Source organism: Narcine bancroftii, chromosome 2, assembly GCF_036971445.1.
Source record: "Narcine bancroftii isolate sNarBan1 chromosome 2, sNarBan1.hap1, whole genome shotgun sequence".
Taxonomy (NCBI): Eukaryota; Metazoa; Chordata; class Chondrichthyes; order Torpediniformes; family Narcinidae; genus Narcine; species Narcine bancroftii.
In genome coordinates this window covers 56,128,555-56,146,512 of record NC_091470.1, presented here as the reverse complement: position 1 = coordinate 56,146,512, position 17,958 = coordinate 56,128,555, and the positions used below count along the sequence as shown (strand labels likewise).

The following is a 17,958-nucleotide window of genomic DNA, read 5'->3' as shown; positions in this document are numbered from 1 at the left end:
TCTCACAATGACCTTCTAGTCACCAGCATGATGTCCACACCTACGAAGCCCTCTTTGGGGTTGCACCAGGTGGCCCTCTTTCACATGAATTCTTCTCCACCAAAACCCTGGCTTTGTTATACCAAGTGACTTTTGTCACACAAAGTCCTCTTCTCAAAAGGGGACTGGAGAAGCACAGGTCGGACACACACTCTGGGAATCAGAGTGTAAAATCTGCTGTCAGAACAGCAGTGCTGGTACCCACGAACAGAGCAGTTTGGCCTCCAACTTTTTAGCTGGACCTGCTAGGTGAACATGCTGACAGTTCATTCCTCAGCGTGCTGGATAGTTTAACCGCCTCACTGTGTGTCTTCTGCACTCGTGATGGGAGGAAAGGGGTGAACAGCAGTGGGCGCACTCTCAGCGAGCCCACCAATTTCAGTGCGCAATTCTCATGCTTCACACAGCTGTTCATCCTCACAGCTCGCTGTTCTGGTTCTCCACAGCGCGCGCTCCTTTCTCCCGCTGCACAATCACTGTCCTTGGTCAGAAATAAAACTATCCATGGTCCATAACAGTATTAATGCTGTATGATTAAGAGTATGCTATTATTGCCATTAATGGTGGTTTAAGTATTCAACAACTTCCAAGTCACTACACCTCAACACTGAAATGACATAATATTCGGAATCTTCGGTGACCATAATCATAATGCATCTATTTTCATCCACAATCTACAGTATCTGCAGCCTTTAATAAAGTCCACCATTCTCCTCCCATCCCATTCTATTGTCCAGTTCACTGTGGCATCTTTTGTTTGCATTTGGTTTTGCAATCATAATCTTCCCTTTCTTCTCCAGGACCAGTACCTCAAGATTTTCCCAAATGTCTATCTAGATCTTTCTTCTCTTCATCTATATGCTGCTACCTGGTGACTTTATCCAAACAGATGAGATCATGTTTCACAACATACTGATTTCAACCAGCCACCTCTTCATTTGTCCCCACTCAAACTTCTATCTCTGCAACGTTGGGTTGTTTGTTGAACCTATCATTTTTGAATGCACATTCGTCAGTTAAGCAATGGGAAAACCAAAAGCCTTGAAATTGTTATGTACCCAAAAGCACAAAGTTTTGCCCAAGGTATTGATGTTCCACTATATACAAGTCACAGAGCTAAAATAAAATCATGAAGACAACTGAGGTTGGAGGTGTTTTGAGGAGATGATTGGGAGGTTGTGCAGATGATTGCAATGACTTATTCGGGGAGATGTTCCAGGGACTGACACTAGAGTGGGCTCAGTCAAGGAAGGGTAAGATGCATCAGGAGCAATCTCCAAGGAAAAATATAGAGAAGATGTGAAAGAGAAGAAGATGTATGTTTCTTAAAAAGTCAAATAGATCAAGGAGCTGTTCATGTGAAGTGGATTCATGTCTTCGCTGAAATATGTGGGTGAATGTGGGACGTTTGGTTCCATATGCAGTACTGCACTTTTATTCTTGTCCACATGATCTCTTCATGACTACCTAAATTAAATGGCTTCACGCATCCTCGCCAATTTATTCAAAGTGATTTTTAATACAGCTTTGACAGCTAAAATACTGACAGGAAAAATAAATAACAAATTCCATGTGGAACATGACTCAAAAGGGCTAGTAGAGAAACCCATCAGGTCATGTAGCATCCATAGGAAGTAAAAGGCAGACAGCATTACAGGCTTTGTCTTGGCATTCCCAATGAAGGGCTCAAACCTGAAACATTGATTGCCTTTTACATGCAATGGATAGTGTATGATCTTTCTAGGTTTCTCCAGCACTTTTGGGAAAAGCATTAAACTCCAACATTTGTAGATTTTTCTTGTTGAATTCCATGTAGAATTGGGTGAACCTGATTTTCTCATCTTCCACATTGCAAGAGGTTCTAAAACACTGAAATTGTCTCAATAAACTATCAAAGTTCAGAAATATTATCACTAAGTTGGTCTTCCATAAATAAATAAATTATAGCAATTTTTGTGACATTTTTACTTGCTTTAGCATCTTACCTGATTTATGAGATTCAATAAGCTCCAGAAGCTGTTGTCCTTCTTCCACCACAGCATCTTTAAGTGCACTGTGACTGTCTACATTTAGTTTAAAACTCTGCAAAAATGAGGATATTTGAAATTAATAAAATTTTCTTGCATTGTTCTATCCTACTTTGAAGGAAGATATTCATTTCAGTTTTGGATACAAAGTTCTTCCTGGATTTTCCTCAATTAATTGCTCTCCGATTCTAAGCCAAGACAAATCATATAAGGAGAGACTGATCCTCATCATCCAATATCAACACATATGTAGGTTCCAGGAATGAAAACAAGGTCACTGAACGGGAATGAGGAGAAGGAACTTTGTCAGTTCTGAACACACTGACACCAACTTTTGCCCCTGTGCAATTTAGCTAACCTAACAACGGCAATAATTAAAGTCTGCTTCCAAAGTATAAGGCGCATTTATCTGGCAAGCCATCACTGAATACAAACCAATAAACTAATTATTATTACATTGGCAGCACATTGCTGCTATTTTATTGTTTAAATGGCATTGGAAATGGAGGCAAGTCTTGGTTATGCCTAATCTCTAATCTGTTCTTGAATTCTCTTCTGTCATCAGGAGGGTTTTGTTGCTATGACAATGGTCTATCTCCCAAAGGACTGTTAAAATTAAATAAATTTGAACACACATGAGCATAACTCTGCTTCTTAATTCCTACGGAGAGAATTTTGACATAGCCATTAAAAGTAGAAGAATGTGTGTATTCAATTAGAGCATTGATAACCAAAAGGAAACAAATGAAATGTCAGCTAATTCTGTTCCCACATGCACCTGCTTCTCATGAAAAGTTTTCTTGCATGCTGTAAGTGATCATGGAATACTTCTTAGCAGATAACTGAAGAACAATATTAACTGACATGAATTAGAAACTGGTCAGGCAATAAGAGTCCACCAGCAAATTAATAGGATTAAAAATATATTTAAAATTGATACATTTATGTTAGTTAATATATTTATCATTCTATCAACTAAATTGAATGGTGGTTACGCTGAATCTAAATCTTATGTCTTGAATGCATGACAACAGGGTTTTTTGTTAATGATTATAATTAATATATGGAAGTGATACTTGCATTGATGATTGATTGATTGATTAATTAATTAGGGACCAAGGCAATTAGTTACAGCTTGACTTATAATCAAGTTAGAAAATGCTGAGAAGATCAGCATGAAATAATAAGTAAATGACTTGGATGTTGGCTTCATAATAAAGTGTTAACACAAGAGTAAATGTTGCTGAATGCCAACGGTAGCCTGCTGGCAGTGCAGACCTCACTTCAGAGTACCTCCTTTAACAAAACCATTCATAGATATTTCTAAAACTTTGATTCATTGTCACTTTGTCTATACCTATGATACAGAACTGAAGCAAAGTCCACAAAACTAATTATAGTTCATTAAATGTTCAGACACCTTCCATCATTTTGTTCAAACCTTGATGAAAGGGTCAAGCCCAAAATGGTTCTGTATCTTTATATAAACTACACTGCTTGACCTGCTGAGTTTGTCCATCCACGGTGTCTGCAGACTTAAAGTTCACTTCTATTCACAAGAGAAAAAAGGGACATGCAGAGCTCCTTCAAGATTTGATTTAATCATTTCAGAATGTTGGGTATAAACTGTCTTGTGAGAATACCATAATAACATACTTATTCTTTTTTAAACTCATTTATACTCTTCTACATTGCACTGAATTCTTCCATCATTCTATAATGGTGAGCTAGCTGTACAACCTGTTCTCAAACCTGTACTGTGCTTGTTTAATTTCCTCATATTTGCACATAATGGAACTAATGCTGTTGAGGCAGATTGAAGCCATCCTAAATGCTGGTGCACAGGTCAAGAAGAGATGTGTCATAAAAACAGGAAAGCCTGAAATATTTAGCAGGTCAGGCAGCTGTGGAAACAGAATTAGTTGGCATTTCATTAGAACTAGAAAAATGAGAAAGAGACTCAATGGTTAGAAGAAAATGTTAGCATTTTGCACTGTTCCTTCTAAGCTGTGCGTATGTGCGCGCGTACACTTGTTTCCCAACCAGCGCACAAAGAAAATGGAAGTGTGCACAAAAGGCTAGTTACCTAAAATAATGTCGTTATATATATTTTACATTACTTCATAGAATAAAATCATACTTGTATAATATTAAAACATACCATAACAGTTTTATTAGCCATGAAAGAAAGGCTGTGCCAAAATTATTGTTAAACAATTTCAAGTTTATAGTTGCACAAGCATTCACTGCGCATAGTCTTAGGTCACAGGAAAAAAATTTGCACAACATAAGATTTTTGTGCACACTAACTCCTAAAAATTAGAGGGAACATTGGCCCCACAATCAGAACCAGAGGAATTCATAATTGGAAACAAGGAAACGGCAGACAAATTGAATCAATTCTTTGGTTCTTTCTTTACCAAAGATGATGCACATAATATTGCAGGAATACAAAAGATTAAAGGGACTGGCATAGAGGAGGAATTGATGGAATTTGTTATCAGTCATGAAACTGTATGAGGCAAATTGATGGCACTAAAAGATGATCATTCCCTAGGGCTGAAGGAGGTGGCCTTGAGATAATGAATGCATCAGTGATTATTTTCCAACATTCTTCATCCTCTAGATCAGTTCATTTGGATTAAAGGGTTGCTGATATGACACCACTTTTTAAGAAAGGAATTATTGACCAGTTAGTCTGATTTCAGTGGTGGGGAAAATGCTGGAATCAATTATTAAAGGTGTCATGCTGCAGTTTTGGAAAGGAGAAACAGGATTAGTCTCTGTCAGCATGGATCTACGAAAAGGAAATCATGCTTGACAACTCTAGAATCTTTTGAGGATATAACCATTAGAGTAGTGTATTTGGACTTGCAAAAGACTTTTGATAAGGCCCCACACAAGAGATTGGTGTGTAAAATTAGAGAACGTGGTTTTGGAGGTAATGTATTGATGTGGATAGAAAATTAGATGGCAAGAAAGAAGCAGAGAGTGGAAATAAATGGTCCTTTACAGATTGGCAGGCAGTCACTCATGCCCAATGCTGAGAACTCAATGATTTACAATATACATTGATGATTCAAATGATGGGTGGCAATGCGAGCTGTGAGGAAAATCTCAAGTAGCTTGATTTGGACAGGTAAGAAGAGGGGGAAAATGTATGGCAAATCCAGTGTAATATTGATAAATATGAAGTTACCCACTTTGGTGGCAAAAATTGAAAGACATGTTAGTATCTGAATGGTGAGAAAAGGGAAGGCACAGCAGTAATTCAATAATCAGTCATTGATGGCGAAGAAAGCAAATGACAAATGGCTTTTCTCGCAAGAAGTTTTGAATATAGAAGCAGGGAGGCTTTATTGCAGTTGTTTAGAACTGTGGTGAGGCCCCACCTGGAGTACTGTGCACAATTTCTAATATCCTAGTTTGAGGAAAGATATTCTTGCTATTGAAGGGGTACAGCAAAACTTCATCCGACTGATTCCTGGGATGGCAGGACTGATGTTTGAAGAAAAAGTGGATGAACCTGAGTTTAGAAGAATGAGAGGGGATCTCATTGAGACATAAAAAATTCTGACAGGACTAAACAAGTTAGATGCAGGAAGAATTTTGCCAATATTGGGGAAGTCCAGAACAAGTGTTACAATCTCAAGATAAGAGGTATGCCATTCAGGACTGAAATAAGGAAAAAACATTTTCACTCAGAGAGTTATGAATTTGTGGAACTTGCTGCCCTAGAAAGTTATTGAGGTCAGTTCATTAGATATATTCAGAAGGGTGTTGGATATGCCCTGACTGGTTAAAGAGATATGGAGAGAAAGCAAGTATGGGGTACAGAAGATATATGATTGGCAATGATTATATTGAATGGTGAAACAAACTCAAAGGGCCGAATGGCCTCTCCTGCTCCTCTTTTCTATGTTTATGGATTGAGATATGTTGAAGACTAAGAGAGACTAAATAACTCGTGTTGATTATGTCATCTGCAACAGGATGGTAAAGGTTGATTGGACTGGTGGAGATGTTAATAGATGGAATTTAGTAAAAAAGAGGAGAAAGAACAATGAAATCAAAAAACAGCAGATATTGAAATTTGAAATAAAATTTAGAATTATTAACTAGGGGAGGCAGCATCTGTGGAGAGAGCAAAGCAGAGTTAATGGCTTTTCATCAGAACCGGTCAGTTCTGGTTCAAATTAGAAAGGGTGGTTAGCTGAAATTGTTGAAATCAATTTCCCTTAAGTTATAATGTGTTAAGTAATAATATCATCTTCCTTGAGCTGAGGTTGGAATAGTGTAAGAAACCAAAGAATGGACTATAATGCAGTGTGAACTGAATGTGGACTTTTGCTAATATAGTAAAACCCATGGTGCCCGGCACCCATGGAGTTTGGTAGATGCTGAAAAAGTGAATTTTCCGGTTGCTTGAGATTACATGCTGCATGTTTTGCAAACTAACTGCTAGGTGGCACCAATTTTAAATTCTCATTTTTTTTAACTTATTTATTTTAACCTATTTATTTTCTGCAATTATTTTTGCTGGTTGCTTGGGGTTGCCGATTGCTTAAATTCCAGATAATGGGTATTTTACTGTATGTATAATTCAAGTACTCACAAGGTTTCATCCATTAGTAAACATATTGAACAATGTTGTAATTTCAATTAATTATATCAGGGCATTTACTTTATATTTCTTAGTGAGATATGAACTGCTTATTTTCAAAGAATATCAGAACCAGTACCACAGAAATGGGTTATTTAACCCACCACTTGTCTCATAATAGTGGATTTTCATCAGTCTAATTCCTCTGCTCTTTCCTTACAGCTCCTGAAAATTATTTTCCTTCAAGTGCCCATTCAATTCCTCTTTGAAAAATATGCTTAACTCAGGTAGGCAGTGAATTTCAGATCATAATCCCATTGTGTCGGTGTCAATACTGTGCAATTGCTCAGCAAAAGGAAGTGTAAGGTGCTCTTCCATCCAATAGCCTACAGGTCACCCTTGGGCATGGTGTAGGACCTGTTTAGCCTCCCAATAAGGGTCATGTGAAGCCATGGATTGCAGATGGTGGATGGTTTTGGCAAGAGCATTCTACAAATTGGAATTTATGGTTGTAAAAATAAAAATGGTGGACAGATGAATCTGCTGATCAATGGCTAGGGTTACCTGTCCAGTATGAACCCTGCAACTGAAGAAGGCAACTGAAAACCATTTAAGTATTTTTCCCATGTATGATCATGAACTCAACATCGACTATAGTCCCAGCTCATATATAGGAGCCTTCACTAAAGGAGAATGGGGAGGGGAGGGGGGGTCATTAACTATAATTCGGAGGATCAAAGACAGCAAGGCACCCGAATGATTATGAATTCCATTCTGCTCATATTTTCTCTACATCTTTTGCTCATTATTGTGAATCTATGCCCTCTTGGTTCTTGAACTATCCACTAATGAGAACAGCTTTTCTCTATTTGCCCCATCTTAACACATCATGATCGTGTGCATTTCTTGCAGAGATACATGCCTATCAAATATTTTCTTAATTTTCTTCAATCCAAGGAGAAGAATTATATTTTCTATAGCCTAACCAAACAGATAAAATCCCTCAGGTCTGGAACTATTCTTGGAAGATATTTTGCACCCTTTCTATTACCTAAGTGTTGTAACAGGAAAAGGACGTTACATTTCAGTTGCATCCAATCCAATAAATATTTAATGTGAACTCCATGATCTAAATGGCTTACTCTCAGAATATCACTGGTGTAAATCACATTGGTAGACCTGGAGTCATGTATTAACTAAGGGCAGGAGATTTCCTTCCCTAAAGGAGACGAATAAATTCGGATTTTTATGACAATCTGGCACTCTCATCATCAATATCCTATTGCTAATTTTTCAATTATAAACTTTAAAAAGTAACCAATATTTTTTTTCAATCTATCACAGAGAAAATGCTTGTTCATAGGAGTCAACTTTGAACAACGGTTAAAATTTGGTTCATGTGTAACTTTTTAGCCAAAACAAAGTTTCAGAGTTGAGCTTTCCACAAATAAGTATTAAAATACAAAAGGTCGTGAAGAGTTAAGTCTCAAATACATTTGATAATTCTCTTCACTAAATTCTATCAAAATGACCAGTTGCAAGTTTCTGCCATACCAGATGGGTCTCCAAGTATAGTTTCAGGCTGCTTGTGTCAGCTTTTGGGGGCATCCAGTTTTCTGTTGTTTCCATGGCTTCAAACAGCCAGCAAATCAATTCATCAAGTTTATTTACAAAGCCCTGGAAGAAATGTGAAAATGTTAAGAAGCAATAACAGTTATTAAACTTTATAATCCTTGTGGACAGCAGTAATTACAAGGATACTGACTGAATATCAATTTACTTATTTGTGATGTCAGCCATTGAAACATTCCCCTCTTGGTTGGCTTTCTACTATTAAAGGTCTCTGCATAAGTGACTATAGGAGCAATCAAAGTTGATGAAGCCATTTATTAAGTTATAACTGTGCAGAAAATTTTTTAAAAACATTACAAATCAAAATGGTACCACACTGGCTGCAGGCTGCTGGAGACTGGTTCATGGGAACCAGGTATCGGAACTGGAATTGAGAGGGTGCTGAGGGCAAAAAGGGCTCCTGAAGGGCTTTGGGTGCTGAAGGCTTCCCAACTTTATTGGAGTTTTGGATCTGAAGCTTGGGTTGCCAATGGATCAAACAGGAGTCTGTGCAGCAGAGGCTGTGAAAGAGCTGGAGGCAAATCCATTGACACTCAATGCCTCTGAAGGAACTCAATTTTGCTTCTCTTTCTCTTACTGTAAGAGGTACTGGCAATACTAATGGCAATTCTTTGTCTGCCTTATGAAAAGAAAATTTCATGTAATATTACATTTTCTGTATTATTACATGGCAGTAAAGGAGTCTTGAATAATCGACTGGTGAATTTGAAAATGAAAACAAGTGGTTGGAGGGTGCCAAATCTGTAATTTCTTTCATTCTCCATCCTGTTCATTATTATCTTGCCATGATGCTCTAATCCCTTTAAATATTTCTCATTACTTTTTGAACCAATATCATTTTGTATCATCACTGTTTCCTCTTTTAAACCCAGTTACTTTTTCTGTGAATTAACAGTCAGACCAACAAGTGCAAGTATTCCTCACTGTTGGTTGATTTAGTTTGCTTGTCTCTGCAATAGGGATCTTCTCCCTGGCCATAATTTTTCATTTATGTTGATATTCTAATGAATAAAGGATCCTAAATTGTCAAAAATATGAATAAATATCCCACAGGTCCCATTTTTATGAACAATTTGATTTTTTTAATAAAATGTACCATTTCTAAGTCAGAGAATAGCTCAAAATTTGAAAAGTTAGTAAACTTGGAGAGAAAACAATTTTTGGTCATTTATATATTTGAAATCCCAGATCTCTTCTCCTCTAAGACTTTTCAATTTTACATCTAATTTTTCTTACAAAATGAATCTAATTTGTCTATATTCATTTTCTTTTGCTAATTAAAGCTGCCTTACAGAGTTAAAGCCTTTTTTTCACAATTTGTTTTATCTTCCATGATCATGTTTCTCCCAACTTTGAGTAATTCACAAATTTAGAAATTGCACTTTTATCTGAACATCTTGACTGTTAATATTAAGTCTAAAGAGATATGGTTCCTGCACTTCACATCTTTCATCAACAGATACAATGAATGTGATCAGAATCAGCTACAAATAGTATTTATCTGTATTAGTTTGGAATTATGTTTCAGCTTAATCCCATTTGTATGGCACCAGCTATGAATTTATTCAATAGAAATTTTTTTTAAATCTGCAATGAGTTAACCACAGGTGATTATCCCAATTTCAACAAGTGGACATCAGTTTATAAAAAATTACACTGGTATCTGACCCCACAGAGTTCAGTTTCCTGGAGTCCAAATAACCAGAGTGCGTACTCTCTTATGTTTTGAAAAAGACATCGATTTGGACTAATCCACTACTAAAGTGTCAATACTCACCCTCCTTTAATGTTACTGTAGCAACAACAGTTATCTCAACCACATATAGCTCAGTATGGAGTGAACTACCAGTGACCGCTTTCAAGTTTGTTAACACAGAAAAATCTGTTTCATGGTGTCATGGTGACGCCAGACCTACAGCATTGTGTGCAATTCAGGGATCCTTACTTGAGAAAAGATATATCAGTTTTGGAGGCAATAGAGTTAACCAGGTTGATTCTGGAAATGAGTGGATTAGATTACAGGAAAAGGTCGAGTAGCTGAGGACTATATTTATTGGATCTTATAGAAACATATGAAATGATGAAAGGAATAGATAAGATAGAAGCACAGAGATTGTTTCCACTAGCTGGTGTAACTGTGTAATTGGATACTGGATATCTTCACCTCCAGTCCTCGAACAGTGCAGATTGGTAAGAAAATCTCCTCCATAATCACTACCAGTGTTGGCGCACACTGGGCGATGCATTTAACCCCCTTCTCTACCTGCTTGACACAGGACTGTTTGGCTCGGTTTGAGAACAACACCATCTCCAAATTTGTTGATGATACCATGGTAGAGGGATATAGGAAAAGGAACGATGAATCAGCATATAGGAGGGAGACTGAAAATTTGGCTGAACGATGTACTAACAACAACCTCGCACTCAATGTCACCAAAACCAAGGAGCTGATTGTGAACTTTAGGAAGGGAAAACCAGAGCTGTATGGGTGTGGTGCACTGTTGACCGGAAGCAAACACACAAAACCTAAAGATTTTACAACAGGCTTTATTCGACATAAACTTCCACAGAGCCAGCTGTGAGGAGAGTTGCTGTAAACTCTGAGAGTGTCTTCGAAGCGCCAGCTCAGGCTCAGAGGGTGATTGACACCAGACCGGCTGAGACTTGGTCTATTCAGGTCAGCTGATTGACAGCCAGCCAGGTGTTGTCTTTTCCCCATGCTCTTCTGCAGGTCCAGAGGTAGTGTACCACCACAATGGGGGAGCCTGGTGGAGAGGGTGAGCAAATTTAAATTCCTGGGGTTGTCACTATCTAGCAGAATCTTTCCTGGACCCAACATACAAATGTCATCCTGAAGAAAGCATGTCAGCACCTCTTCTTTCTCAAGAGTTTGCAGAGGTTTGGTGTAATATCGGAAACCTTGGGAAACTTCTACAAATGTATAGTGGAAAGTGAGGTTACTGGCTGAATCACAGCCTGGTATGGGGGCTCCAATATTTCTGAGCTAATAGTTCTGCAAAAGATAGTGACACAGCCCAGTTCATTTCAGTCAAAACTCTCCCCACCATTGAGAAAATCTGCATGAAACGCTGCTGCTCTCACTGCTGCCATCAGGAAAGAGGAATAGGGGTGCAAGACTTGTACCTCCAGGTTCAAGAACAGTTGCTACCCCTCCACCATCAGACTCCTAAACAACAAACTCAATCAGAGACTCATTTTAGGACTCTTACTTCTGCATATTATTTATTTCTGAATATTTACTTTTTTCTATATTGTGCAGTGGCAATCAGCTTCTTTACATTTCTTTCTTTGTATACATTTCTCTCATAGAAACATAGAAAGTAGGAACAGGAGTAGGCCAAAAATGGCCCATCGAGCCTGCTCCGCCATTCAATATGATCATGGCTGATCTAATTTATGACCTAACTCCACCTACCTGCCTTCTCCCCATATCCCCTAATTCCTCTATCATGTAAAAATTTATCTAAATATGTTTCATGAGGCAGCCTCAACCACTTCCCTGGTTAGAGAATTCCAAACATTCACTACTCTCTGGGAAAAACTATTTTTCCTCATCTCTGTCCTAAATCTACTCCCCCGAATCTTGAGACTGTGTCCTCTCGTTTTAGTTTCCCCGGCCAGCTCAAAAAACCTATCCTAGCCATACCCTTCATAATCCTATATGTTTCTATAAGATCTCCTCTTATTCTTCTGAACTCGAGCGAATACAATCCTAGATGATTTAATCTTTCATCATAAGTCAACCCCTTCATCCCAGGGATCAACCTAGTGAACCTCCTCTGGACCGTCTCCAAAGCCAATATATCCTTCCTCAAATATGGAGACCAGAACTGGACACAGTACTCCAGGTGCGGTCTCACCAGTGCCTTATACAGTTGCATCTTTTGTTTACATATCTTTACTTGAGTACAGTTTTTCTGCACTACCGATAAGTAGAAATTCTGCCTGGTCCTCATGGAAAAGAATCTCAGGGTTGTATGTGATGTCATGTATGCACTCTGACAATAAATCCAAACTAGAACTGGAGGAAAGAACCTTGAGGTTCAGGTGAGTAGATTTAAAACAGAGACAAGGAGGAACGGCTTCTACCATAGAAGTGTAATGACTCTGGAATTCTCACCCCAATGTGATAGATTATAGCATAGTTTGTATAGATTTGCTTTATTTGTTTATTTCCTTTCTATAAACTTCAACAGCAAGAAAAGGCTTTAAAAGAATATTTTTAATGGGAAAATACTAGAATCTGTTAAGAAATTTTTTTCTTCACTAGTGCAGCTGCAAGACGTGAGAACCAAGGCCATGATGTTTTGCTGAAGTCTGCAGATTACAGGTCATGTAAATAGTCATAAACAGGCTAAACCATATAAAATGGCTTGTGCCATCTGTACTTGGGCTTTCTTACAGAAAGACCCTGTTGTAAGTTACAATAGGTCTTCTCTTGTAACAGAGCACCTGCTTTGCAAAGCTAATAAAATTGTGTTGTACTCACATTAGTTGTCATACACTTCTTTATATCTCATTTAAGTTAACAAATGCAGCAGAGGAGACTGCTTCACTAAATGCGCGTAATTGTCAAATTTTTTTGGACCAATTTTTCGGGTCAAATTTGCGGAGGGGTGAAGTGGGGTCAACTTTTACACAGGACATAATTTGACCAAAGGAGCTTGGATGGCTGGGACCAGGTGGTGAGCCACCATTAGGGGCTTGGATGGGCGGCCAGGGCCTAGGAAAGTCTGTGGCCAGGCTGTCAGGAGCTCAGATGGATGGGCAGCCAGGGCGAGGGTCTAAAGCCAATGCATCAGGAGTTCAGTGGGCGGGTGGCTAAAACAAGGATCTGCAGTTGGGGTGTCAGGAGCTACAATGGGTGGGTGGCCAAGGCAAAGATCTGCATTCGGGTATTGGGTGGTCTGGTGGTTGGCCGAGGCCAAGGAGCGAGTCCATGGCTGGGGCATCGGGTGCTTGGATGAGCGGGCGGTCAGGGTGAGGATCCTCAGACGGGTCATCTGGTGCTCAGATGGGCAGCCAGGGCCTAGGAGAAAGTCTGTGACTGAGGTGTCAGGATCTCAGATGGGCGGGTGCTTGGGCCAAAAAGGTAGGGGGGGGGGGCGCTCAACTTTTACACAGGTCATCCAAAAACACGTGATTTTTTGGGCCAAAAAGGGGGAGGTTGGCTATTACATGACATCAATAATTACATGAGTATAAACGGTATACTTTTCAATAAAAGGGGAATTAAGGGTTATGGGAAATGGGTGGGTAAGTGGAGCCATGGCCAAAGCTTGGTGGAACAGATGGCCTACTCATGCTCCTATTTTATATGCCCTGATGTTCATTGCTATAGAATTGCTTGCAGGGAACTGAGCCCTAAATCAGATTCCTGGCTCAGCAGCATTGTCAGTAATGCAACATTGCCTATAAAGCTATAAAGAGCACCTTTAGCACTGATTTCCTTTGCACTCTTATTCCTGAGAATGCACCTTTTTCCAATGAATGCATGCTAAGTGACCTACCAATATGGAGGGATTCGCTCTTTATATTTTCAAACAATAATCAGTGAATTTTTTTAAATACATAGGCAAATTTTTTAATGCATCCAATTAGAGTTCTTATATGTATTAAAAGCTTAATTTTAATCATCTCTTGGAAGGCTCATAAATGGATGCAGAGTAGAAATGTCCACTCAGAAGCAGTTTCAAACTGTCCATAATGTCCATAACTGCAATATCCATCTAGAGAAGCTGATTCAGCTTAAACTGAGTTGAACTTAGATCTACAAAGTTGTTGAGTCATCCAATGCCAGAAAAAACTTTCAATAGGTCACTCCTCACCCACTCTTCCATCTCTTAGGCACTTCCTGCTGCAACTCCAGAAAGTGCAAAACTTATTCCTGCACCTCCTTCTCACCTTCATCCAGCACCACAACCAGATGTGGAAGAACTTGACATGTACATCATCCAAGCTAAACTTAGTCTTGATAAAGGGTTTTAACTCAAAATGTTGAATGACTATTTCTACCCTTGGATGCTGGCTGACCTGCCAAGTTCCTCCAGCAATTCTTTGTCTTGTCAAGATTCTAGCATATGCAACTTTTGTGTTGTGTTTCTCTTCAAAGCTGGTTTGATGCTTTTCAATTAATTAGTGAACACATTTCATTTGATATTTAACAATGTTTTTTATTGAGTCCCCATCAACCACCATGAAAATCCTCTCAGGCTGAACTTATTAATGGAAAATCTGGCTTTCTGTTCGGCTCAGAGTAATCTTATTCTAGAAGTCAAATCTATCTGTGATACAGTTGCCTGCAAACAATCTGTCAAAGTTAACTTCTATATGTCCACCTCAAGGATTGATATTACTCTTGGTTCCTACCTTATTCTTCACAGACTTCAGCCAGTCCGGTTTTTGGGAATGATACCAACACCAAAATGCTCATCAATAAATCTCATTCCTGCATATCTCAGTGTTTTCAACATTTAACTATTTCAGCATCCTTAAACCTGAAATTCATTGCCTGCAGATGAGGTGCAGCTAGGTTCCATTGCAGCTTTCAATAGGCAATTTGAAAGATGAAGAAAAATGCGCAAGGCTTACGAAAAGGGTTTGGGAGTAGAATGAGAGAGTTGCTCTAATAGAGAGCAAACAATGAGCCAAATGTCCTCCTTCTGTGCTTCACCATACCATGATCAATGCGATTGATCAATCCTTAATCTTTAGAAATGCAGATCATCTTTTGTATGGTTTAAAATCTGCTCTATGGTACTGTTGGAGGCTGTTTTTCATTTAAAATGCCATTGTCTTTCCAGAATTCTATTTCCAAACAAATTAATCCTGATGCTGCTTTCACACTCTTTAACAACCTTCTAAAGATATATCGCCTCAGTCATTCTTTCAGTTACTCCCTTTCACAACCATTTACTTCATTAACTCCTTCCTATCTATTAATACCTATCGGAAATGTGTGTGTGTGTGTGTGTGTGTGTGTGTGTGTGTGTGTGTGTGTGTGTGTGTGTGTGTGTGTGTGTGTGTGTGTGTGTGTGTGTGTGTGTGTGTGTGTGTGTGTGTGTGTGTTTATAGAGAGGGGGGGAGATATTTAAAAAATATATACATATAGATAAATATTTAACTAAACATCACCTGTAACTTCTAATGCATTGATGTGATTTTTTATAACTGTAGATGCCTCAGGTTAGGAAGAAAAACTTCCCTGAGAGCTGGAGCACTAATGCTTCTTTCAAAATGTAAACAGCAGTTTTATTTTGTTCATCTCCAATGTATTTAAATATATTATTAATTGATTATTTCATTGGCATAGGGAGTTAACAGCTGAGTAACGTGAAAGCTAAATTATGGTGAGACTCCCTCTTTAATCAAGAGCAGTACTTCCATAACATTTCACTTTGTGCCACGTTGCATAACCAAAGCATATGTTAAAACTAACTTTCTGGCTCAGTAAGTCTTAATTTGCAAAGCAAATTTTTAAAAGATGAAATGCTCAGAAATCCATGACTTTGTTAAATTTGATTAAAACACAGCATATGTGTCATCCACAGTGGGTAAAACTCTTTCACACTGATTATATCTAATTCTTGTATTGACACGAGAGTGAAAATGGCATTTGAGTTAACATCGTTTGGCCTCGTGTCAACTCATTTTTGTCCATGGTATTGTTCTCTTTAAAATGTACACCTATAGTTTATTATGTGAAGACTCGGAAGTTCGTTGATAATTCTGCACTACAAATAAGAAAACTGGTACAGTAAAACCTATGGTATCTGGCTCTTATGGGGATTGGTAGATGATGGATATGTGTATTTTCCGGTGGCTTGAGATTGCAGTTTGCATGATTGATGAACTAACTGCTAGGGTGTGCCAATTTTAAACTTCTGTATTTTTTTACCTATTTAATTTTTGGTTTTTTTTTGCCAGTTTCTTGAGGTGCTGGTTGCTTGAATTCCAGATAATGGGAATTTTACTGTAGTATAGTTTTCTTTTGTTTTACATTGATGTTAATGCCAAATCAGAAATAGAATTCTCTTTTCTCTGGGAATACATGACTGTTGTTCTTTAATACTGACACTACCAGGAAAATGAATTGGTGTTTCATTTTTCCACAGATGCTGCTTGGCATGGTGAATGATTCCAGCAATTTATTTTTTAATTTTGGATTCCAGCATCTGCATTTTTTTATTTTCTAGGCCAATGTAATTTAACAAGTTTTCATGCACCTATTAAGTTACAGTTTCTCAATGTCTGAGTGTCAGAAAGTATAATTTTCTCAGAAGTCTCACAATTCATGACATTTCAAAGATGAACTGCGACTAATGGCATCAAACTGAATTACTGGGAGAAGGGCTACAACTATGATTTGTTATTGTGCAGAACAGCCTTAGTATAATTCAGGTCCCCCTTGTGACCTACTGAAATTCTAGATTTCTATTTTTTGATGATAATTAAGTTAGGAAGCAAAGTCCATATCATTCAAGGAACAAAAGAATTTTGTTTTCAACAGTTACATGGTTCATGTTTTATATTTCAATTGGTACAATTTATTTATGATGCACATCATAAACCTTGAATAAAAGATCCAGTGCTTCTCATTGCAGACTGATTTCATCAATAATAACCCTATCTGTATGTAAAAAGGTACAAAATAATACAATTTTGTAGATGGAGCTACAATTGATGCGTGCTTTTAATACAAGATAAAAATTACATTTTCATTGTCCTTGAAAGGACAATTATTCGATAAACCTGTCACAAATTTCCTTCCAAAATTAAATATTTTTTCTTGCAGTTTGTCTTGCTGAGCAAGATAAACTGCAAGAAAAAATATTAACCAATACACTGTCAACATAATTGACAAAGGCATCTTGTAAATATGAACACAGCTTGTAGAAAGTAAAGTGGTTTTCAAATCGTTTTGCCCATCAACACTGAACAACTCTGACACCACCAGAGCTTTTTTCCATGCATTTTGTGTATATTCCCAATGAAGAAATAACATCTATATGGATTCCTGTATAATAAATAGCAAAAAGGTATTTAAATCACATGCCATCTGAATCTCACTGAAAATACTGATCTGTGAAATTCATTCAAATGCAATTATGCCTAAGATTGAAAGTACAAAACCAATATCTTATTCAGTTCAGTACCAAAGCAACATTAAGTGAAGCCTTTTCATGGAATCCCAAAAAATACAGCAAAGAAAAAGGGTAATTTGATTCATCAATTCCATGGTGAATCTTTGAAAGTCATCCATTAAGCCCACTGACTTACTCTTTCCTCATAATTGCACTTTTCCATTCAAATGTTGTCCAATTTGTATTTGATTGTCATGACAGAATCTGTTTCCCTTATCTTTTGAGCAGGGATTTCTACGGTGCAAAAAAAAAATTTTCCATGTTGCCTCACCTTTTGGGTTCAGAGTCATTCATCAGAGAAACAGATAATTTGAACACTATTTACATGCCAACAAATAAGTTCCCATCTACATTAATCCAGCACTTTCATGCCAAGCCTCTGCCTGGAGATCAGCTATAAGCGCGGAGGGAAAAATATAAACTTACCTTTCATGAAGCATCCCCAAAAGCCTGCTCTTGGGTCGCATTCCTGTTGAGCAGCACCTTGTGACAC

General features: G+C 38.0%; 1 protein-coding gene across 7 annotated transcripts in view; it reads right to left on the bottom strand.

Annotated features, from left to right (window-relative positions):
• akap6 (A kinase (PRKA) anchor protein 6) overlaps positions 1 to 17,958 on the bottom strand; it is a 427,053-nt gene that overhangs the window by 238,374 nt on the left and 170,721 nt on the right. For 6 of the 7 annotated variants that reach the window (XR_011351260.1, XR_011351262.1, XM_069916733.1 and 3 more), the window contains 2 exons: positions 8,224 to 8,346; positions 2,025 to 2,121 (listed from right to left, as the gene is read on the bottom strand). Coding sequence is in view for 5 of the 7 variants with exons in the window: in XM_069916733.1 (XP_069772834.1) it covers positions 2,025 to 2,121; positions 8,224 to 8,346 (220 nt within the window). In the remaining 2 variants the exon portion in view is untranslated. The remainder of the gene's footprint in view (positions 1 to 2,024; positions 2,122 to 8,223; positions 8,347 to 17,958) is intronic. The other variant, XM_069916736.1, reaches the window with a different exon arrangement.